This window comes from Balaenoptera physalus, assembly GCF_965194825.1.
Source record: "Balaenoptera physalus genome assembly, chromosome: 7".
Classification (NCBI taxonomy): domain Eukaryota; kingdom Metazoa; phylum Chordata; class Mammalia; order Artiodactyla; family Balaenopteridae; genus Balaenoptera; species Balaenoptera physalus.
This window is the reverse complement of record NC_138886.1, coordinates 9,962,970-9,987,493: the sequence shown is the minus strand read 5'-3', so window position 1 is coordinate 9,987,493 and position 24,524 is coordinate 9,962,970. Positions and strand designations below refer to the sequence as shown.

The 24,524-nt window shown below is 37.3% G+C and overlaps 1 protein-coding gene across 17 annotated transcripts in view; it reads right to left on the bottom strand.

Moving 5' to 3' along the window:
* MAPKAP1 (MAPK associated protein 1) overlaps positions 1–24,524 on the bottom strand; it is a 237,908-nt gene that overhangs the window by 188,887 nt on the left and 24,497 nt on the right. For 12 of the 17 annotated variants that reach the window (XM_082467787.1, XM_082467772.1, XM_082467781.1 and 9 more), the window contains 3 exons: positions 18,151–18,478; positions 15,583–15,672; positions 3,267–3,415 (listed from right to left, as the gene is read on the bottom strand). The exons of 1 other annotated variant lie outside the window; for it this stretch is intronic. In XM_082467787.1, the coding sequence (XP_082323913.1) occupies positions 3,267–3,415; positions 15,583–15,672; positions 18,151–18,409 (498 nt within the window). In that variant the 5' untranslated portion in view covers positions 18,410–18,478. The remainder of the gene's footprint in view (positions 1–3,266; positions 3,416–15,582; positions 15,673–18,150; positions 18,479–24,524) is intronic. 4 more of the 17 variants (XM_082467776.1, XM_082467774.1, XM_082467775.1 and 1 more) reach the window with 2 other exon arrangements.

The window sequence follows — 24,524 nt, the reverse complement described above, 5'->3', positions numbered from 1 at the left end:
CTAAAACAGAGGTTGGTTTTGTTAATGAAGCTATTCAGAGGTCCTGTTTTTAACAACCCCAAAGAATTTAAGCAGATGGCTGAGCCTTGTTTTGCCTTGTCTGGCTAAGCATTCCCTAAAACCACTTGCAATCTGTCCTGGTCTTTTTTCAAATGATCAGTAAACAGAGTTATTAATAACCTATGAATCTAAAACAGTCACGGATAGCACTGCCAATTTGCCAAAAAGATAATATAAACATAGTAATAAACCTGATCAAAAAACTGTAAAAATTACAATAAAGTATATACCTAAGTACGGCCTTTCCCTCTCTACATGCCTTCAAGAAGTTATTAACCAACCACAGTTTTTAAAAAATCAAATTATTAACCAGCTACAGGAACCAAAAACTATTTGAAAGTATTCACTTTAATTTAGTACAATAACTAAGAGATGTTTACCCTTAGAATCACTAAAACCAACAATTCAGTTTGCACAAATCCTTAAAGATGCCTGCTTACTTACAATGTAACTGTAAAGCCACACCAAAAACAAAACCCTTTTTTCAAATCCAATACTAGTTTAATCATAAGGAGGATTTCACAGCAGTTAGTCTCTTGAGGAAATAGATAATTAAGTAGTTTTTTAGCATATTTAATTAGACCCCAAACTCTTCCCTGTCCCCTTCTCTCCCCAATTATGTACCATTTGCCCAAGAGACCTAAGCAACTCAGTTAATTATGTAAATAAGGCAAGCGTTATTCCCAAGAAAAGCATTGTGAATATTTGTAGCGGAAAGAACCACATATTTTAGTGGCTTTAACAAACCTTTGCAAAAAAAAAGGGGGGGGGACTATCAAAACACATGAGAAACTCTTACATTTGAGGCAAGAAACAGGGAGTTCAATGACAAGATGGTGAATCATTAAAACAGGACACTCATTTCACTTCTTAAATATGAGCTGAATAAAAATAAAATAATTCTAAGTTACAACAGTAACAAAAATTTAGTGCTGAACGTCAAATGATTTATGGGAAGAATCAATCTGGAAATTATTAAAGTCGACTCTCACAAAAAAGGCTTTATTATCAAGGGGTTGACATGATCTTAACTCTCGAGGCAGCCATGGTGCTGTTATAACTACTACAATCCCATTATTATGCAATCACAAAATGCTAATTTCATCATTTTGAGGTGTTATTTGAATAGTCATTTTAATTTCTAGGTTACGAAAAGGCTTGACTCAAGTATAATTCTCTATTAATCATTGAGATGTCATTGAATATCATATTGATGCATTTCACAAAGATAGACTAATTTAATATGTACAATACAATATCCTTCAAATATTAGCCACTTTCATTACACATCTGCCAAATGCATCAATATTAAATAATAGATGAGAACAAGGGTTTAATTGTGTTTTAGCAATGGTAATATGTAGGATAATAAAAAAAATAGCACTGCGTCACAAGAAAGACTTATCGATATATAAATCTTTCTTAATCAATTGTGCAATGGTGACTGGGCCATGCTCACATCCTTTGCTGATTACAAATAGACTTGATATGACAAAAACATCGAGAGTCGTAAGTGTAAACACATATCTAGCAAAAATAATTCCTTTGTGACTGAGGAAATGGCTTCTTTATTTTATTTTTTAATTTCAAGTTAGGTATATATAACAAGCAGAGTTCACAACCTTCTAACAAATCCAAATCCTAAGTAATTTATAATAGAATCTAATAGTATAATGAAAATTCTAGAATATAGTATTTTAAAAGATCTGTGCTACTTTGTTGGCATCACAGCATTATCAAATACTAATTACTCCAACACTCCAACAATTAATTGCATCCTCAAACAATGAGATGATAGGCAATGGAAGCAAATAAATTCTAGCCATGTAACCTAATCCCAATAATAACATCTCACATATCTAAATGAATCGACTGTAGTAGTTAAGAAAAAAATCCCCTACAGTCCAACTCACTAGTTTCCAGAGGCTGACGTTCCTGTCCCCTAGGGGGACCCTTCCTCCTCTTTGCTGCATTCCACAAGAAGAAGCAGGAGAAGGTGGCAGGGGCAGGCTGAAGAGCAGCTCTTCACAGGATACAATCTCTAATTTACTGGAAGTACTTTCTTATGTTTTTTGGAGAAAACTCCTGAGCATATTAGGATTTTATGCTATTTATGCATTTTGTTTCTAGTTTTTGTTCTCCTTCCCCGCCAACATCAATAACCTCATGTGCCAATGTCCATATATGCTTACTTAAACCAATGGAAACATGCTGAATTGTATGAGGTGAAAGTGTTTCAAAGAAAAAACATCTCCTTGCTCAAAGATGACAACTGACAGAAACAGCATATAACCAGGACTTGATTATAAAAAGTGCAAACATAAGCAAAGAGCTGTATGTTTATTAATTGCAATGGTGTTGAAATAAGACAAATTGTACACAGTCCCTCCAGGCAACAAGCTATCACTCAGCACGCCCACACCACTGCCAGACAGCAAACATGATGGCAATAAATATAAAAATCAACTGCTACTGTCCTGAAAGAAACCCAGCTCAGCTCAGCACAGAGACAAAGAATGGCAGGGAATGGGGAAGAGAGGGTCCTGCATGTATTGATAGAACTATATTCCACCTAAAATAGTGGCCATTTTTCTAAAAGGAAAACAAACACACTTTAATTTAGCAACTGTCAGAACAAACAGGAAAAAATTAAGTCATTCTGCATAGCAAGTGTCAAACAAGATTCAATAAAACACTGACATGCAAAGCAATGTCTTAGAATTCTGAAATGAAGCTCTCACCTCTACAATTTCTGGAGTTATAATCAAGAATCAGACAAGACAACCCAAACCATCTCCCAGAACCGCTTTCAAGGCTTTCCAAACAGTCAGACCTTGATTAATCACAGCCCAACTAACCCAAACCTTAGGAGAGAAACACTTAGGAGATAAAACAGGAACACACACGCACACACACACACACACACGATCACACACACACACAGGAACACACACACACACACACACACACCTCTCTCCAGACTGTTTTTGTTTTCATCCTCCCAAACATATTACTGTGGAAACCACATTAAGCCCAAATCCAGACCTTTTTACACCCTCAGTCTTAGAAAATGTGAGTGACATTCTATATTTACTGAGTCCCTTTTGAAACCCTAAATCTAAATCTAATAAGAATAAGAATAATAACCAACAATAATTCCATCCAATTGAGGTTTTACCTAAAGGGATAGTTTCACGTTTACTTACCTTGCCATCAAATTTGGAATACTCGTTAAAGGGGTTATTCAGCTGCAGAGGACACTGCTCCAGGCGTACAGATAATATTGACTGCTTTCCAGAATGTGGAGGCTTCTCTTTGAGCGACTTTTTTTCAAATAGTGACTTTAACTCCTGGGCTGTGATACAAGAGGAAGATAAAAACATCTTTGTGATTACAACACAGAGATAGCCTGTCCACCTTCCCTAAAAAGTCTTCCTTGGAATCTTAAGGAGGGAGTGTCCAAGACATGTTTAGGTCAGGTATGTGCAAAAAGTCTCACATATATGTCTGTGCACTGAAAGAGCAGAGCACTGAAAAACACATAGGTCAGGTTTGTCAACTTACAAAGACTAGGGTTTAAGGAAGGGGGCAGAGGTCAGACAAGCCAACAGAACAGCCATTTTGTAAGAGCACTCACAGCTGTGAGACCTGAGATTCAGCCTGGCTTTGCCACTAACAGATAGATGTGTGATACTGGACCATTCACTAAACCTCTCTGGACTTGTCAAACCAGATTATCTTGACGATCTCTCCTGGCTCTAATATGTGATTTTGAAGTTCTAGTTCTTCAAGGTCAAGGTCCACCTCTTAATCCTCTCACACTTTCCAATGACACCTAGCACACAATCTGGATGACAAAGATGAGGAGGAGGAAAAGGAGAAAGAGTATTTTTAATAATAATAGCTAACATTTACTGAGCAAACCAATGTATCTCATCTAATCCTCATAACAAGCTTATGAGGTAGATATTTGCGTTATCTCAATTCTGTCAACTGGAAACTGAAGCGTAGAATATTTTGATTAGCCCTAGGCCACACAGCCAGTAAGTAGCAGGGCTCAGATTTGCACCCAGCCATGGCTCTTAGCCATTAGGCACTAATGAACAAAGTAGACCTTCAAAAAATTTTGTTGCATGAATCAATGAATAAAATAATGATTGAAGGAATTCAGATTAAGTTATTAAATCAAAACCTTCAGCACTTATTCATTAGTGAACCAAGACAAGTTAGTTCCATATCTTCTCAAAGATCATTTCATCCTCTATATTAATCTGAATGTCATTTAAGGTGATAGCTGGATGATAAGTACATGGGGGTTCATTATACTTTATATTTTGTGATGTTAGAAAATTTCCATACTTTACACTTTAAATGAATCAGTCTTAGATCTTAAAATGTGCAATAAATAAGTTCAACCCATTCCATTCTTGAGCATAGCCACCTTGAACTGAGATCAAACATAACTGTGAAATAGTCACTTGGAACTTTTTAAAAAGGTAACAAAATTATTTTCAACAAACCAGTGGGGGAACTTTATCAAATGAGTCCTTACAGATTTAAGGGGCAAACCAGGAGAAAAGGATCTAATTCTTTTTTAAAATGTGGCACTTGACTATCCAATCCAGATTCTGAATATATAAGTACATGTAATCAACAGATTAATATGTTATTTATACATTAATACTAACAGATTAATGCACATTTGAAAAAGTTTTAGATTACTATTAAAGTGGTATTTTAAATATTGGAAGTACTATTCTACCTGTACTCTATCAATAATTTTATTGCTACACTTTGGAAAAGAATAATCCTTTATTAAATACCTACTAGGAAAAAGCAAAAACAAAAAACCTACTAGGGGCCAGGAACAATGCCAGGTGTCTTCTCACCCTGTCCTCACAATGATCCTGAAAGACAGGTTACCAATAGCTCCATGAAGAAACTGAGGTGTAGCAAACATAAGTCACTTATCCAAGTCATTCTACTGTTATCAGTAGGGTTAAGTGTGAAGTGATGATATATTAACTCTTCCACTCTCAGACTAATTCACACTTAGACCTCTCTCCTCAGCCTGTGACATTTTCCCACTTCCTCTTTTGCTTCCTACATCACGGAGAAACAGAAACAACCAAAAGAGAACTTTTGCATGCTCTCACCTGCACTTCCTCCCGCCTTCCCTCCCATCACAACATGGATGAACTGCCTATGCCCCTATCAGATCAGCCCCTCCTTTGTGCACTAAATTCCATCCACTCTTGCCGGCTCAAGGGCATCAATCAAGCAATTCTCTTCCATCTCGCTTCCATGTTCAATTTTTCCCTCTTATTGGGTTAGTCTCATCAGCATATAGATACTGAAATACTACTCATTAAAAAAAAAAAAATTCTCCTGTACTTCCATAGTCCCGCCCAGTTACTACCCTATTTTTCTGCTCCTCAAAATGGTTGTCTATATTCTTGCTGTCTAATTCTTCTCCTCCCATTCACACAAACCCACTCCAATCAGGCATTCAGGCTCCACCACTTCATCAAAGCAGCTTTCAATGAAGTCACCAATGGTTCCCCTGTTGCTAAATCTACTGGTCAATTTTTTTTGTTTGTTTGTTTTGTTTTGTTTTAATTTTATTTATTTATGGCTGTGTTGGGTCTTCGTTTCTGTGCAAGGGCTTTCTCTAGTTGCGGCAAGTGGGGGCCACTCTTCATCGTGGTGCGCGGGCCTCTCACTATCGCGGCCTCTCTTGTTGCGGAGCACAGGCTCCAGACGCGCGGGCTCAGCAATTGTGGCTCACGGGCCTAGTCGCGCCACGGCATGTGGGATCTTCCCAGACCAGGGCTCGAACCCGTGTCCCCCGCATTGGCAGGCAGATTCTCAACCACTGCGCCACCAGGGAAGCCCTACTGGTCAATTTTTAATCCTCATCTTACAAGACCTCTTGGTAGCATTTAACATTTCACTCCTTCCTTTTTGGAATCCTTTTCTTCACTTGCTGTCCAGGCTACTCCCCCTCAGTCTCCTTGCTGATTCTTCTTCCTTTTTCCCTCAAATCTTTGGCATTCCCCAAGGCATAGTGTTTGGGCCTTTTCTTTATCTACATTCACTCCCTCAGTGATCTCATCCAGTCTTATGATTTTATATACCACTTCAGGGAATTCCCTGGTGGTCCAGTGGTTAGGAATCCGGACTTTCACTGCCGGGGGCCAGGGTTCGATCCCTGGTTGAGGAACTAAGATCCTGCAAGCTGCATGGCAGGGCCAATAAAATAAAATAAATAGGTAAATACCATTTTACAAGAGGCAAAACTAAATTGCAGTGATACAAATCAGAACAATGATTGCCTTTGGGGAGGAGACTAACTAAAAAGAGGCACGAGGGAACTTTTCTGGGGTATAGAAATGCTGTACACTTGACTGGAATGCTAGTTACACAGGTGTATGTTTGGCGAAAGTCATCAAACTGTACATTTAATACCTATACATTTCCATATATGTACAGCATACCTCAGTAAAAAAATAAATAAGGGAAAACCTAAATAAATAAATATCCTCTGTATGCTGATAACTTCTAAATGATTATTCCTAAAATTATAGATTCAACTTCATATTTCGCACCTCCACTTGGATGTCCAATAGGTATCTCAAACTTTACATGTCCGTAACCAAACTCCTGATCTTGCCCACAAACCCGCCCCTCCCACAATTTTCTTCTCATTTAATGGCAACTCAATTCTGCTAGGCAAAAAACTTGGGTGTCATTCCACTTTTCTCTTTCTCGCACATCCTATCCATCAACAGAAACTTAAGAAGATATCCAGAACCACCTATAGCTACCAAAGCTGGATTATTACCACCACCTTCAAACTGGTCGTTTCCACCCTTGCCTCCCCCACCCCAACCCAGACCACTGTCTCTTCCCAACACAGCAGCCAATGAGTCTTTTACAATACAAGTTATAGGGACTTCCCTGGTGATACATTGGTTAAGACTCCACACTTCCACTGCAGGGGGCGCGGGTTCAACCCCTGGTCAGGAAACTAAGCTCCCGCGTGCCGCGTGGTGCAGCCAAAATTTTTTTAAATTTTAAAAAAGAAAAATAAAGTTATAAACTTCAGAATAAGAAGAAAATTGATAAATCTGATGACATAAAAATAAAAACTTCCTAATATATAAAGATTCTCAAAGTAGAGAAGATACTGACCAACAACCCAATAGAAAAATGGACAAGAAATATATAATATCCACAGAAAAAGAAATTCAAATAGCTCTTAAACAAATGGAAAGATGTTCAACCACGTTCATAATAAGAAATATGCAAATTAAAACTATACTACGAGGGACTTCCCTGGTGGTGCAGTGGTTAAGAATCTGCCTGCCAACATATATACAATGGAATATTACTCAGCCATAAAAAGAAATGAAATGGAGGTATTTGTAATGAGGTGGATGGAGTTAGAGTCTGTCATACAGAGTGAAGTAACTCAGAAAGAGAAAAACAAATACAGTATGCTAACACATATATACGGAATCTAAGGGAAAAAAAAAAAAAAAAAAAAGGCCATGAAGAACCTAGTGGCAAGACGGGAATAAAGACACAGACCTACTAGAGAATGGACTTGAGGATATGGGGAGGGGGTGGGGTGAGATGTGACAGGGTAAGAGAGTGTCATGGACATATATACACTACCAAATGTAAAATAGATAACTAGTGGGAAGCAGCCGCATAGCACAGGGAGATCAGCTCAGTGCTTTGTGACCACCTAGAGGGATGGGATGGGGAGGGTGGGAGGGAGGGAGATGCAAGAGGGAAGAGAAATGGGAACATATTGTATATGTATAACTGATTCACTTTGTTATAAAGCAGAAGCTAACACACCATTGTAAGGCAATTATACTTCAATAAAGATGTTAAAAAAAAAAAAAAAAAAAAAAGAATCTGCCTGCCAATGCAGGGGACACAGGTTCAAGCCCTGGTCCGGGAAGATCCCACATGCTGCGGAGCAACTAAGCCTGTGTGCCACAACTACTGAGCCTGCACTCTAGAGCCTGCGAGCCACAACTATTGAGCCCATGTGCCACAACTACTGAAGCCCGTGCACCTAGAGCCCGGGCTCCACAACAGGAGAAGCCACCGCAATGAGAAGCCCGCACACCGCAACGAAGAGTAGCCCCGGCTCACCGCAACTAGAGAAAGCCCACGCGCAGCAACAAAGACCCAACACAGCCATAAATAAATAAATACATATATTAAAAAAAAAACAAAAAACTATACTATGATACCATTCCACTTCTATCAGGAAATAGACACTCGACACATTACTAGAGGGAATGCAAAACAGCAAAATCTCAATAAAGGGGAATGTAACAATGTCAAAGAAAACCACATATTTACCCCTTGGCCCAACAATAAACACCACTTTCAGGATTCTGATCCTAGAGACACTGGCAAAAAAACAAAACAAAACAAAACTAATATGCATGACGCTTTCCACTGCAGTCCCATTTGCAACAGCAAAAGCCTGAAAACTATCAAATATCCCTCAACAAGGGACTGGTTGGCTAACCTATGGTACAACCACATCATGAAACCTATCTCTATGTATTGCTCCAGAGTAATTCTCAGGATGTGTTGCTAAATGAAAAATGGGTTGCATAAAATAGTGTGTATTATGCTATCTTTAATTTAAAAAGAGGGGGATATGAATGTAAATATGCTTATATATATTTGTAAGTGGACAGAAAAGCCAAAACCTTTTTTAAAATGACTATCTAAAAGAGTAGAAGACAAGGAATGAGGCTAGATTTCTCTGGTTTACCTTGTTTTATGTATCTAACTTTACAACCGTGTAAATGTTTTGTGTAATTAATAAAGAAAAAGTGCAACCTTTAAAAATAAAAGCAACATGAAAAATGAACTTAAGTGTAATATTTAGTTGGCAGCTTAACTACAAAGAGAGGAATTATTTTAAGTAACTTTATCACATAGCAATTTGACTGTACATTCCCTAATGGAACATATCAAAAAGACAAAAAAAAAAATCTTAAACTGTTTTCACTAATCATAATGTTAATAATAACATTGGTATTTCTATTCTGGAACAAGATTTTCAGCATGAGAAAGGATACATAAACATAAAATCAAAAGTAAAAATTATTTTTTTCTGAGCGCTACTCCCTGAAAAGGGCTACAAGGAAAACAAAAACCAACCCAGTGAGCACCCCTAGAGCTCAGCGGTGGTCCCCTAATGCCATTCACCACTAAAAAGAACCAAGGCTCCCTGGAAAAACAGCTGATTCCAGATTTGGGGAAGAAAATGTGCAAGATGAACCTGCAACATCTTGTTAGACAAGAAAGCAAGGAAACTATGAAAGATTACTGGAATTGTGTCAAAAGAACTTAGCAGCAAATGTGAAGGGGCTCACTATACAAAGGGACAATTTCAGCATAAAAAAAGAATAACTGCAATGAATTGAAAAATATAAATTATGCTTAAAAACCCATGAGTGCATAATGATACAAAGGGAAAAAAACCCTCATTGGTCATCTACATGGGATGCTAGGGAACAAACTCTTCATTCTGAAAACAACTGACAAAGGTAAAGAAGCAAGCATTTACCCTGCTGTTCTTGTAGGGACTATACCTGAGGATAGCCAAATAATAGATTAGGGAAAGTTCTTTATATAAAACAAGTTGATAAAATTAGAAATCACTATTTCACACCTCTTAATGAAATAATGAATCTAGGTGATGCTCATTAATGGCCACTAAAACTATCAGATGAAAAGCTGATGGGAGTAATTTAATAATGGATGGATAACACCTGATTCCACCATCAATCTTGTCACAAAAAACACAGTAAGACATTCCATGTTTCCTAAAATGATGCAATAGGAAATACAGATCAGCATGTACACAGTATTCTTACCAAAAATCAAACTTCAATCTGAGCAATTTTGTAGATCTAACCACCAGTTGATAGGAAATAAAGAGGACAGATGAACATATTAAATGAGACCATGGGGATATGATTAGCAAAAGCCAGAATGTAGGAAATACTATGGGACAAATGACCCAGTTTCTTCAACTAATAAATTACAAGAATAAAAAGTGAAAGAGAATCTATAGATTAAAAAGGAAATGAGACATGTTACCCAAAAGTAAGGTGTGGACCTTAGATCTAGACCTGAACCAACAAAATGGGGGGAAGGGGGAGAAAAAAAAAAATTGAGACAATCAGGAAAATATTTGATAATAGTAAAGAATTCCTGCTAATTTTTGGAGGATAGTGGTAGTGCAGTTTTATTACATGTTAAAAAACACACAGGGCTTCCCTGGTGGCACAGTGGTTAAGAATCCGCCTGCCAATGCAAGGGACACAGGTTTGAGCCCTAGTCCGGGAAGATCCCACATGCCGCGGAGCAACTAAGCCTGTGCGCTGCAACTAAGCCCATGCACCACAACTACTAAGCCTGTGCTCTAGAGCCCGTGAGCTACAACTACTGAGCCCGCGTGCCACAGCTACTGAAGTCCGCATGCCTAGAGCCCATACTCCGCAACAAGAGAAGCCACCGCAACGAGAAGCCCACGCACTACAACGAAGAGTAGCCACCGCTCGCCGCAACTAGAGAAAGCCTGCACGCAGCAACGAAGACCCAATGCAGCCAAAAATAAAATAAATAATAAATAAATAAACAAACACAAAAGTATTCAGGTATGCAATTATATGATAGCTAGGATTTGCTTAAAAATAATCTGGGAGGGGAGGGGAGGTGAATGTCTAAATGACGCAAGACGAAACATATATTGCTAACTGCTGAAGTTGGGTGATGGGCGTGTGGGGTTCATGACACCATTCTCTCTACTTTTGTATATGTTTGAAAAATTTTTTTCTTTGTTTTTGTGTTTGAAAATTTTTATAATAAATAGTTGTTTTAAAGGAAATTCAAGCTAGGAAAAAAAAAACGTAAGTCACACATCATATCAGTACTCTGATCAAATCACCTCACCCAGGGTCCTTATAGGACTGTGCATGATCAGGTCTCCCACTACTTACTTCTCTGACCCCACTCCTTCCCTTGCTTACTCTACTCTAACCAACAAGCATCCTTCCTTGCTATTCCTTGAGCACATCAGTCACACTTCTGCCACAGAACCTTTGCACTTGCTGTTCCTTCATCTTAGAACACTCATCTCCCAGTATCTGCCTGGCTTACTCCTTCACTTCCTTCAGATCCCTGCTCATCCACCACCTTCCTAATTCGACCTTCCCTGATCACCCTATATAAAACAGCAAGATCCCATGCCTAGCATTCCCTACCCACCTTAGTTGGGGGATATTGTTTTCTATGCCACTTCTCCCATTCTGACACCTGACCTCCTATGTTCGTTTAACTGCCTTTCTCCCCCACAACCTCCACGAGGGGAGGGACTTTGTCTTGTTCACTGCTCTACCTTCTAGGCCTATAATAGTGCATAACTGCCTTTGCATACTGTGGGAGCTAAATAAATACTTGTTGAATGAATAACTCTGGATCAGAAAAGCAGAGAAAGTAGTTGTGGGGATAGGGAGCAGAATGGGAGGAGGAAGGAGAGAGCAGATGGTCACAGAAAAGCAGAGATAAGACTGGAAAAGGTCACAGAGCCCTTCCTCCTGGTTCTAAGCCATTCATAAGGCACAGCTATACTTCTTGAGTTGCTCAACTTCAAGCTACTCTTCAACTTTGACTTCACTTGCTTTTCATTATTTGCAACTGAAAGTTTTTAATATAGAAGCTTTGGTAACTTTCCTGAACACTGGCTGTAGCTGACACACAGAGAAAGAAAGGTACAAGGGAACCCCAAAGACTCCTCAATATTCAAAGCTCCAGGAGCAGCTCCTTTCTGCCTATGGTATGGGAGAGAACGGAGCACAGTGGAGAGACTACAGTGTTTGGGATCAGATTGGCCAGGAGAAGAATTCTGACTTTGTCACTACTTGTAAGTAAGTAACTTGGGAAAGTTAGTTAGCACCTCTGTCCTCCAGTTTTCTCACCAATAATATAGAAATATTAAAAGCTAATTTGCTCTACTTGCATGAAGATGAAGTAAAGTTAGTGGCTGGCATATTATAATCCAGTGGTGCTCACAGGTGGTTACCCATCAGAATCACCCAGTGAGCTTCTGAAAAATATAGATTTGTGGACCCCAACCTCTACCTACTGAATCAGGAATTACACAGACAGGGCCTAGAAATGTATACAGAATGTCATTATAACATGCACTTTTGGATGCATTTCTGACTTTTATACAGCCATTGTATCTGGGAACTGTTGTCTTAAGAAACCAATAATAGAAGTTATATTAAGAAAACTTCAGGAATATTCATAAGTAACTGATAAAAACTACATTATTGTTTTAAGTTATTATTTAACTTCACATGTAAATAGCCTTGAATTCCAATTAGACTTCAAACTTCTTAAGGACAGGAATCAAGTATTCCCCAAATCACCTAGCACAGAATTACTATGCACACAGAAGTTGTAGAAGAAATACTTGTTAAATGACTCAATAAATAAGAATAATAACTAATTTTGTAAATAATATACCAACACCATTTTAAAACAATAAAATTAAAAATACTAGTCTTTGATTTGAGATTATTCCTGACAAAGCTGTCTTCCAATGACATTGTCTTCACATTTATCCATGTAGTTTTAGTTACAGAAATACTAAAAGAATCTTACTATAAGGTATTACATTTACCATGTGGTCTCGTGGCATATGGGTCAGTAAGTTCATAAAGAACTTCGAGGGACTTCCCAGGTGGCACAGTGGTTAAGAATCCGCCTGTCAATGCAGGGGACACGGGTTCGAGACCTGGTCTGGGAAGATCCCACATGCCACAGAGCAACTAAGCCCATGTACCACAACTACTGAGCCTGAGCTGTAGACCCAAGAGCCACAACTACTGAGCCCACGTGCCACAACCACTGAAGCCTGCACACCTAGAGCCCGTGCTCCACAACAAGAGAAGCCACCACAATGAGAAGCCCATGCACCACAACAAAGAGTAGCCCCTGCTCGCCACAATTAGAGAGAGCCCACATGTAGCAATGAAGACCCAATGCAGCCAAAAATAAAATAAATAAATAAAATAAATTTATTAAAAAAAAAAAACAAAAAAACTTCGAGGTATGGACCAGATGGTTTCTAAGATCCCTTCTAACTCCTCTATGAAAAGGAAGCATTTAGGCAGTGTCTTAAAGAATAAACTGGATGTAGATAGAATAACTGTGGAAAATGAACATTCCATGGGAGGTCATCATATTCATAATGATGATTCTTCTAGTGGGGAATGAAATAAAACAAAGATAAAAAACAGATGAAAGGATTTTTAACAAAAAGTAATTAGCAGAAAAAGAATGAGGAAATGAACGAAAGATTACCTAGCCAAAATTCCCAATTAATATCAAAATGATTTGGTGGTGGCATTTCTTGCCAAAAGAGAGTAGGTATTTGAGAGATGTGTGAAAATAGAATGGCTGATCCATTTGCCAGGCAGATGTTTAGTGGACTGCGAACTCCACTTTTCTAACACATTTCAGGATAACCAGAGTGCCAGTCTGGGGTAATGATAGAACCCAGCTTAACAGAAAATTCAAAGGCATTCTTCTGTGCATTGACGAGGTTCACTCTAACCATCAAGAGTAACTAACCACCAGGCAGGCTACTGGTCTGGCCAGAATCAAGGTCAACGTCTCAAAGCATGGGCAGGCACATTAAGGAGCTTTTCCAGAAATAAGATCACAGTGTCAACTACTGAAATCTCTGACACAGAAATAAAGGGAAGGAAACTGAGGGAGAGAGAAGCAGATATACATAATGGACGGTGTGGTTAAAATGAAAGCCAACAGGGGACTATTTGTTTCTCCAGCACATTCTGTGAAACACTGAACAAAAGTAAAAGTGGATTAGACTTTAAGGAGTGGGCGGGGGAGTACCAAAACTTATTAGATGCATCAAAATTTAGGTTGAAGAAATTACTTCTCACATTGTGAAAGGGGTTAATGAAGATACATTTGAGATGCTCTACTCTATTTATTTATTTATGATCATTTTAAGACATGGAAGTGAAGAAGGCAAAACAAAGGGTAGCTGGAGAGATGGGCTTATTAAACTGGCTCTGAATTCATTAAGGAGAGATAAATAGGAAAAACATTAAGACATACAAAAATATTGAAGAAAGTGGACAAAATAAATGATATAAGGGTTTTCCAGTTTATGTTAAATATAACAGAGAGAAGTATTAACTAGATCAACAGAAAAGGCCAGCCTGGAGAGATTTTTAAAGTATCAAAGCAAAACTAAAAAGACATTCAAGAAGAACTATAGGAAGTCACGGAAGTGAGACATAAAAAAGAGAAAGAAGAGGATTTCTCGTTCTAAACAGTCGTTATTTAGAAGCAATTATTAAGAAAATCATACCCATTGAACACTCCTGGGTTTACAATTATAGTAGGAGAAAGCAATAACCACTTTATATGACATGGTTTAGCAGAAAGAGATTGGCCTTTAGGTGCAGACAGTGCTAGATACAAAACATGGCTCTACTGCACCACCACTTCCTAGCCTTGTAACTTTAGCAAGTTAAGTCTCTGTGACCTTCTGTTTCGTCTGTTAACGACAGCAATGATACCTACACCTTATAAGACCATTGCACTGGAGGTAATGCACATAAGGTACTTAACCACAGCACTAGGTAGGTGCTGCTGTTAATGTGATAATCATTAATATTATTGGTTTCATAAATATTATGTAGCAAAGGAGTCAGTCAACGAAAATTGATAGGACATGTATTATATGCCAGGGTGGTAGAGGGAGGTGCTAAGAAGATATAAAAGACAGACTGCAGACATTTATTTCAAAGGAGGAAAAAAAAAAAAAAGTCTAGGAAACATGATAAAAAATTAGAAAATATTTTAATAGCATTCTATTTTGTACTTTTTTAAAAAGTCTTCTCTTCTTGCTGAGATTGAAGCTTTGAAAATATATAAGACAGCCAGCTTTTTAATGTATCAATACATACCGTATGAACACATACTGCAAATGCTAATACCAGGAACATAATGGTCTGTAAGCTAAAGGAAAAGAATTAGCATATATGCAAAAAAGATTGTTATTGGGGCTAATGAGGCAAGGGAAAGTCTAGGTTAGAACTGCCAGGAGGGATCTACAATCCAGAGGCCCATCCAAATCATAGGTACACCCTGGCTCTAAGAACAAGGTACTGGCACAACAGTTTCTACAAAATATGCCCTGCACTCATCAGTTCTTGTGACCCAGGAGGAGGAGTGGCCAAAAAGACAAGACCTAAAGAACACACAGCTTCAGCGGGCCAAGGCACCCAAGTGAAAGAGTTCAAAGTTTAAAACACAAGAGGTATCTGCCTAGAGGATTTAAAAGGATGAATTAAAAATAAAAGCTCTTATATAATAATATAAACTAAATATATAAATCTCAAATTAATAATTAAAATTATTTCGATTTACCTGATTGCTTAGAATTTCTTTCTTTCCACTGAATATTTTTGCATTTGATCTGGTTTTGTCTCTCTTTTCGGAGTCGTTCTAATCTTTGAGCTTGAAAAGAAATATTATAACTATAAGTTTGTCAATGAAAGTTTACTATAAACAAAGACATAATTAACTACCTTTATATGAATAAAGATGTTTTATATTGCATATGTAGGGAAAAAGTCATAAAATTTTAAAGGTGGCACCCCTGAAAAGCAAATACCAACAAAAACATGAAAATATTCTTGATTTATAATTGAAATTAGAGGATATAAAACATTAATAGAGATCATAAAGATAGTATTAACATGGAAGAGAATAATAAAATGTGAAAACTTCTGTGATTAATATGACATTTCATTATATAAATCATTAATAACGGTCTTAAAGGAATTTTAATGCACAAATGAACTGAAGTGAATATTACATTACAGGAATAAAATTACTGTTATGAATTACTCTACCCGTTTCAAAAATTAAAGATAAATGAACTCAGACTAGACTATTAAAGTTTTAAATATAAAATCCTTTATCTAAAAATCATGAAAATTATAAAATGTCAAAGCTATATAAATTAGCATAGCTTTTCTTCAGTGGGCTGAAACAGTTTATAGGTAGTAAAATAAATGATTTGTATCTTTGTAACATTAGTCAAATCTTAAAAAGAACAATTTTTCTTATACAAAATTTTAAGATATGCTGAAAGGATTAGAAAGTAAATTCCCTGGTCACTAGGATACCTCACAATCTTAATTAATTATTAGCATCCAAGTACTAGCTTAAGAAATTCCAACAACAATAACAAAAGCGTCATCTAAAATTGTGCATTTGTGATTATATTACCACTGGCTGATCAACCTTCAAAAGTCAGTGAACTGATCTTTTAAAGAAATACTGTCCAGCATACATTAACAACTGCTGCACACGGAGACTACAATGGAAAAGAAAGTCACAACTGATGCCACCTCTTCAAATTAGCTTCCTCTTGCTAATCTTCAACTTCCTATCCTGGCACAATGTTAATAAAATAAATAAATAAAATTAAGTTTTCTTTCAACCACTTCCAAGATAGGAAATCTTACATTCCTGCCTTAGCCTTGTGGTAGGGAAACACTGAAATTAATCTTGCCAGAAAATTAAACTATGCTGGCAAAAGCATTCTGACAATGTCACTATATCTAACCAAATTCCACGGAAGAAAAATACATTCAATTGCAATTAATAAATGTGAAGGGTACAGCCAAAGTAATATAATCATAAAGCTCTCAATTTAGCGTCATTCTCCTACTGAAATCCATTCAACCTGTCATAAAAGATATCATCTCAATAACTTGCAAGGAAGTCAGTTTCAACTAGAGAACCAAGAATCAATGGTTCTAAATTATATTCAAACCTTCACTCAAATCCTATTTTGATAAAAGTTCCTTTATATACTGGGAAATGCTATTAATTACTTTCATCATGAGAGCAAATTATTCTTTGTAGATGTCACAGAATGCTGAATTCTGAACCAAAACCTTAACATGCTTTGCACTGTGAATTGTATCCTGCTCTACCTGCAGTACTCCTTTACATACATTTTACATTTGGACTGCGAAAATAAACATATAAATATTTTCAATGTTCTACTATATATCCTGCCGTTACTTTTCCTGGGAGTTAGCAGGTTATTGCTACTGATAAGGAGATTATATTTTTTGATTATCTAAAAAAAATAAATTATTTTGTAGAATACCCTGTCATATTTGAACAACTAGATTATAAAGTCTAAATAATTTATCTAAGTAAAGGACTTGGTTTATCACATTGCCCTTGAAATGCTCCCAAAAAACATAAGCTGGAAAAGGGGAATGATAAGTGTTTCAAAGCTAACGACTAAATAGATATATGCCAAAGTCGAGCATTTTCAAGCCACAATTATCAAAGGGTAGAGATCAACTAAATAAAGGTAATGTATCAAAAACAGGGGCACCTTTTCTAATCTCACACCCAGTGTAGGAATTCCTACTAAAAGCAGGCCTAACAAATATTCAGTTGTCTCCCTCCGAACCCCATACCCCCCTACAATTCCTCCAGGGCAAGAACTGTCTCTGGCAGCAGCACCCTTGGCTGGTCAGCTCTCTGTATTAAAGATTCTTTATCATGTCAACCTGAAATCTGCCTCCAGGTAGTCTGCCTACTGGGAATAATGTTGTTCTGTGAAGATACACAAAACAGTCCACTTCCCTCTCTACACAGTCACTTTTTAGAAACAAAACACCCAACACTCCTCTCATAGCCAACTTTTTCACCTATTCTTCCTCTGTCTGCTTCCTTATCCCTCTTCTGTCTACCTCCTTCTAACAGCATCATTCCAGAGACTCTCTCCATTCACAGTCGCAGAGATGGAGAGACTGCTTAGACTCACTGTTAGTGTAATACACGCACATTCCTGTTAATGCACAGTAACTTTCCCCATTAAACCTATGCCAACGTTATACATTATTCTATAAGATTGTTTACTGATTTAAAGCTCAGAAGACATGACTAAAAGGCAATGTTTACCTGTGTTTGAGCGTCTTCTAATACCAAAGTCCCAACTTGAGGTAATATCGACTGACTGGGCATATACATAGCCCTGAGTCTCACCATTGCTTCCCTGAATTTCTGACCCACTGTCTCCAGGCATTGAAGGAGGATGAATCTTCTCTAGGTCAACATCATGATCAATGAGAACCATCTCACACATTCCTGTGTCATCACTGGTCACATGTGACTGTCGAATATGAGCTAGAATGATAGTTGGATTGTCCAAGAAGGCCATCCTTTCTGTGGGCCAATTTCCTTAAAAGGCTATTTTCTTCTCTTCATATTGTTTCATGGGCTCACCTACCTAGAAACACGATGTACACAGCAACATTTAAGAATAAGGCAGAAAATGACTGAATCATTTTTCAAACAAATTCAATGTGGTAAAATGCTACCTTGAAAATCAACATTTGTCCCTGTAGCTAGGAGCTTAAAAGGATTAAGTCTAAGCTGAAAGGAAATCCTTATAAGCTCTAGGGGCTACCGCTCTAGTCAATGAGATCTCCATGGTATCAGAGAAGATGGCTTACTCTTTTACAAAACAAGTAACAGTAACTCCTTAGGCCATTCAAAGCACATAACCACTGTTAAAACAATAAATTTTCCTTTCTTTCTCCCTTCATTCCCATGCAGTCTTCTCATTACTTTATAAGGTCACGGGGGAACAAGCTGTATTTTCCTCAAATGATGTGCTAAAGTATGAAACCGTATTTCTTCAGTTTACATTTCCCCCTCCTGCCATATGGTTGTGAAATGCCTAAAAGGGCACAGACAATGCTTTCTGAGTTACCAGGAATTTTACAAAAACGGACCACCAAAGTAATTTTGTTCAATAAATACATTTTCCTTCCTTCTGATTTAAGATAGTATTGTGCTTTTAAAATAAAACTTATTAATCAAACTTGTCTGCTACCAGATTAATTTCTTATTTTAGAAACCTAATTATAAGAACTGCTTCCTGAATCCTGTTAAAACTGTAATGATGTTTATTCTGGGAACAAAATGGTACCTCCTCAGTTAAATGGGAATACTCAACAAATAAAATATTACAGAATAGTAGTTAGGAACCTAAGGGCCTATAGGCAGAACTGGGTTCAAATCCTGGTCCTATCACTTGCTAGCTATGTGATCTTGGTCAAAATAACTTTAACCTCAGCGAGCCTGTTTTCTTTCTTCATTTATGAAATGGGGATTGCAGGGAAGAAAGGATATATAGAAGATTATGTAGGTAAAATGCTCAAAAGAACAGCTGGCACATAATTTAAAATTAGCTGTTATTAATAATAATGATGATGCTGATGGTAAAAATATCGTTACCAACTTCAGTTTTCAATTCTTGTTTAAAATAATCCTAAAATATATCAACAATTTATCCTTCTCTCGTTAAGTTCACAGCAGGTAAAGTAAGTGCGTGCTTCCTTTGTAACAGAGGACTCTGCAGGTCATCTGGGTCACCTCCCTGCTCCTCTAAAACCATTATGAAGTGCAAGGAATGTGAACAGTAGACTGAATATGTTCCTAGGAACAGTCCTAGAAGATATTTATTTTTAGAAAGACCTAGAACACCAGATTTTCTTGTCATTTGTTTCTTCTAGAAATGGAACATAGGGGGAAATCTAGTTAATAAATCATTATAGCTAACTGAAGTTTTTAAATTTTTTGTCTGGCAACATATCCTTCTATTAACCTCACCTGGTGGATCTTAAAGATACTGAGATTAAGAGGAAGTTTGACTAAGGGGCATCTCTGATCAAGTGAATTACATTAATTTTCATTTTTTCCCTTAAATATTCACTAAGTACTTATTTTACACTGAAGCTAATAGGAAATGCAAAGGTGAGTAAGGTATGCCTGAGTCAAAAAGTTTATACCCTAATATAGACTTAGTATATTTCCTAATATCATGGGATTCTTCTAAGTGTCAAATTTCTGAGACATTTAGTCGCAGAAACAATGTCAGCCCACCACTTTAAGTGTATTAATCAGAAAAAAATTACAGAAATAAAGGGGAGCGTTTAAGTTTCACTTGTAAAAATAAGTTCTTATATAACCACAAAGACATGTATACAACCACAGATTTAGTTATGACAGTATTTGTTTTGTAACAGAACCATGGAATCACAGATCAACAAACATCTTTGTAGCAATCACGACAAGCATCTTCCCCATGAAAGTAAGGCAACTAGGCACCAGCACAGGGCAGGTGTTTTCAACTTCATATGGATTAGTTCTCCCCTGCAAAAACAAGGGCTTTCAGTGAGAAGCCACATATTTAATGGGTGTTCTGGCATCAAAAAGTCAAAGGACAAAGTGGCAAAACTATAGTGGGGTACTTTCAACAGAATCTTTTTCAGGAAAATGAACCTGTTCCATCACCTCTTATGAAGAAAAGAGTTATGGGCAAGCACTTCTGAAGGCACATACCAACTCCCTAACTATCCTAACAGAACAGAGGCCCCCAAAACACCCTAACATGAGCAGATATCTTCTCTATTAGTACACTATGACTTCATACAGTGAGGAATCTGTATGAATCACTCAACAACTATTTATTCAGTTCCAGTTCTGACAGGGAACTCCCACAGGACTGCCCTGAGAAACATGTTTTCCACCTCCTATAATGTACCTGAGGATTCAGACGGTAAGTTCCACAAGGACAGGGGCCATAATACCATATCCTTTCTGGCAACAAAGAATCTTACACACAGCTGGAATTCAAAAAATGTTGCTGTCTGACTTCCAAGGACTACACAATTTTGTTTCAGAGATAAGTCATATATTAGCATGTCGTGTGTAAGTGTGATTATAAAGAAAGAACTGCTTTTTAAAAAAATTAATACAGGTACAAGAGCTTCTCTACAATGTGCCCTTCAAAATTGTCACCCTTCAAAATTGTCACTATCAACTTATTCCAAAACTACTTTTCACACCAAAAGAATAGGTTTTAAATCACTTGGACAGCAGCAAATTATCATTTGAAGGTAGATTTGATTTCTAAAACAAAGATATTCCGAACACAGACAAAAAAGCAAGTTATTTTCTCTGATCAGCTGTGCAAAGATCAAAGATCTTTAAAACCAAATGCTGGCAGGGGTTCAGAGAAATGGGCACTCTCGTGCACTATAAGAGGGAATGAAAATTGGAACTTTTTAGAGGGTAATTTGGTAGTATATATCAAAGTGTAAAACATGAATACCCTTTGGACAACCCTACTTCTAGGATCTGCTCTAAGGAAATAACTGCAAAAATATTTATCTCAGGATTGTAATACTGAAGATCTGAAAGTAACCTAAATATCCATCAACACTGCATACGCCAGGACACATACATACAACGGAATACTACACAGTAATTAAAAATACTTGGTAAAGAATGGATAAACCAAATGTGGTACACACATACAATGGAAAGTTACTGAGCCTTAAAAAGTAAGGAAATTCTAAGACATGCTACAACATGGATGAACCCTAAGGACATTACGCTAAATGAAATAAGCTAGTCAGAAAAGGACAAATGCTTCATGACTCCACTTATATGAGGTACCTAGAGTAGTCAGATTCATAGAGACAGAAAGTAGAATAGTCTTTCCCAGGGGCTGGGGGGAGGGGAGAATTGGGAAGTAAGTGTTTAATAGGTATGTGTCAGTTCGGGAAAATGGAAAATTTCTGGAGATGAATGGTATTAATGGCACATCAATGTGAATGTGCTTAATGCCACTGAATTTTATACTTAAAAATGGTTAAAATGGTAAATTTTATGTTATACATACTTTACCACAATTTTTTAATGTCTGTGAAATGCCAGATTAAACAAATTTAAATAGGCTTTTTTCTTGCTGTTTAATTACAGCACTTCTCAAAGTTTTTAAACTACTAATGTATTATATATTGTGAATCTCCAAGAGGGAGGAATCTAGTGACATAATATATTCCAAATTCAAAACTTATTTGATCCCTAAACATTTTTTCCTCTAGAAACACTAAAACATATCAATGTATAACAAAGTTTCACAGACATGGTTTAGAGATGCTGCTCTTCACTTTTACAAATGGCCTTGAATGCCTTCCCTGAACGTCACCAATTCTTGACTCTCTGAGATAGTCAGTGCTTTTTAATATATACCATTAAGCTATCAGATAAACAATAATTAGATTGTTAGCAGATGTCCTACTTTTCAGATTTTCCCACTTTCTAACTCCAGGTTCCTCAAAGCATAAAGATTTGTTTCACTAAAAATGGAAGCAGGGATTTCCCTGGTAGTGCAGTGGTTGAGAATCTGCCTGCCAATGCAGGGGACACGGGTTCGAGCCCTGGTCCGGGAAGATCTCACAGGCCACGGAGCAACTAAGCCCGTGCGCCACAACTACTGAGCCTGTGCTCTAGAGCCCGTGAGCCACAACTACTGAGCCCACATGCCACAACTACTGAAGCCCGCATGCCTACAGCTTATGCTCCACAACAAAAGAAGCCACCGCAATGAGAAGCCCCCACTCGCTGCAACTAGAGAAAGCTCGCACACAGCAACAAAGACCCAACGCAGCCAAAAAAAAAGAGGAGGCAAAAGGGACAACCACAGAGAGTGGGAGGATAGTAAGAGATGTCCCAAAATGACATGGCCATTTTTAATGTACTTGATGGTCTCCTTTTATACTTCATTCATTCATTCATTCAACAAATATTTATTAAGTTCCTACTGTACGCTAAGTGTGGTTCCAGGTGCAACTTGAATGCTATTACCACTTCACATAACCATTTGATTTGTGTTCATTAATGATCATGTAACCTGCCTGTGGTAACTTGGAGCACGCCCTAACAGGGGAGTAAATTTTTAGTAGGCTTAAATGGGTATCAAGTCTTAATATAAGTATATTCGTAATAATAACTTTATACACATACACCCTCCAAATTTATTTGCAATGTATTATAAAAAAAACAAAAACATAAGGTACAACACAGTAAAAAAGTAGATGAGAAAATTGGCAAAGGAGAAGTAACTTAATATGAATCCATAAGCCAGTGCATGCCATGTACATTTTCTGCAGGTAGAATGGAGAATCCCAGAAGCAAAAAGCAATGATAATAACTAACCATAACTTATTATAAAAGCTAGACTTGTTTTTCCCTTTTTACATGGATTAATTCATATAATTCTCAAAATAACCCCATATGATGGTAACTATTTTTACCCCCATTTTATAGATGAAAAAACTGAGGCAAAGTAAGAAAACTGCCCAAAGCCAGACAGCTAATAAGTAAATAGGACTAAGAATCAAACCCAAGAGCTTGGGATCTTAACCACTCTATAGCCTCTCAAAACAAAGAGGAACAAAAACTACAACAGCTATAATAAACATGATTTTTTAAAATCCTGTTGTTGAGTTCCAGGGCCTGAGAGAAATTTCCCCCATGGGTCCTTGTGAGACAGTAAATGTGTTATGCAGTAGACTAGACCCTTAGCCTTCCCTCCACTAATGCAACAGTGATTTGTACAACAGCAAGAAATAAGCAGCACACTTAATAATTGTTCAAAACTAAAACTCATAAAATTTTACACATGAAATGAACTCCAGAGATCATCTACTTGTTGACCTGAAACCACAGAGAAGGGTTTACTTTAAATCCCCAGTTAGGTCTAAGTATCTTTCTGAAAATCCCTAAAAATTCATGCAACTTCAGCTACAAAGTCCATACCTAAAATATTCTGTCTCTTTAAATAACCCCACCAGAAGCAAATGAGCCCTCCTTATACTTCTTCACTCCCTAAGGACCTGAGATGGCAACGTGACTTCAAATGCTCAAGTCCAGCCAGTGGTTGTTCCTGGACTTTCAAAACACTACACACTCACTTCCCTCTGCCAGACAGACCTCAAGCTGCCCTCACCTGCAATCTGTGAAAACTTGTCTGAATAAGCAACAGCCTGGGGCTTCTCAAAGGTCTGCAAACTCCTAATCAAAAATTACTGCTGCCCCATCAATGTGTCATATAAATGTTGGCATGTTAATTGTGTATTTATAAGATTGTTAATGGTTAGTTAATTTACCTCCCACACTATTATTGTACTTGAAATGATTTAACGTCTGCTGAGGGAGTTAACAACATGTAACAGCAGATGCAAGATTTTTTTTTTTTTTAACCTTTCCACACTGTACCCCGACTTCATGCTATTAGCATTAGGCAAGTTGAACCTGATTCCTACACAAGATTCCTTAAGAATGTTATAGAAGCACTCACATTTATTTTGCACAACAAGAAATGATCACAAGTTAGAAAAACAAAGCCTTTTTATTATGTACATTTATAAAAACCAACAGACCCTGTTTCTTACTAAGATTTCAAAGTTCTTTGATCT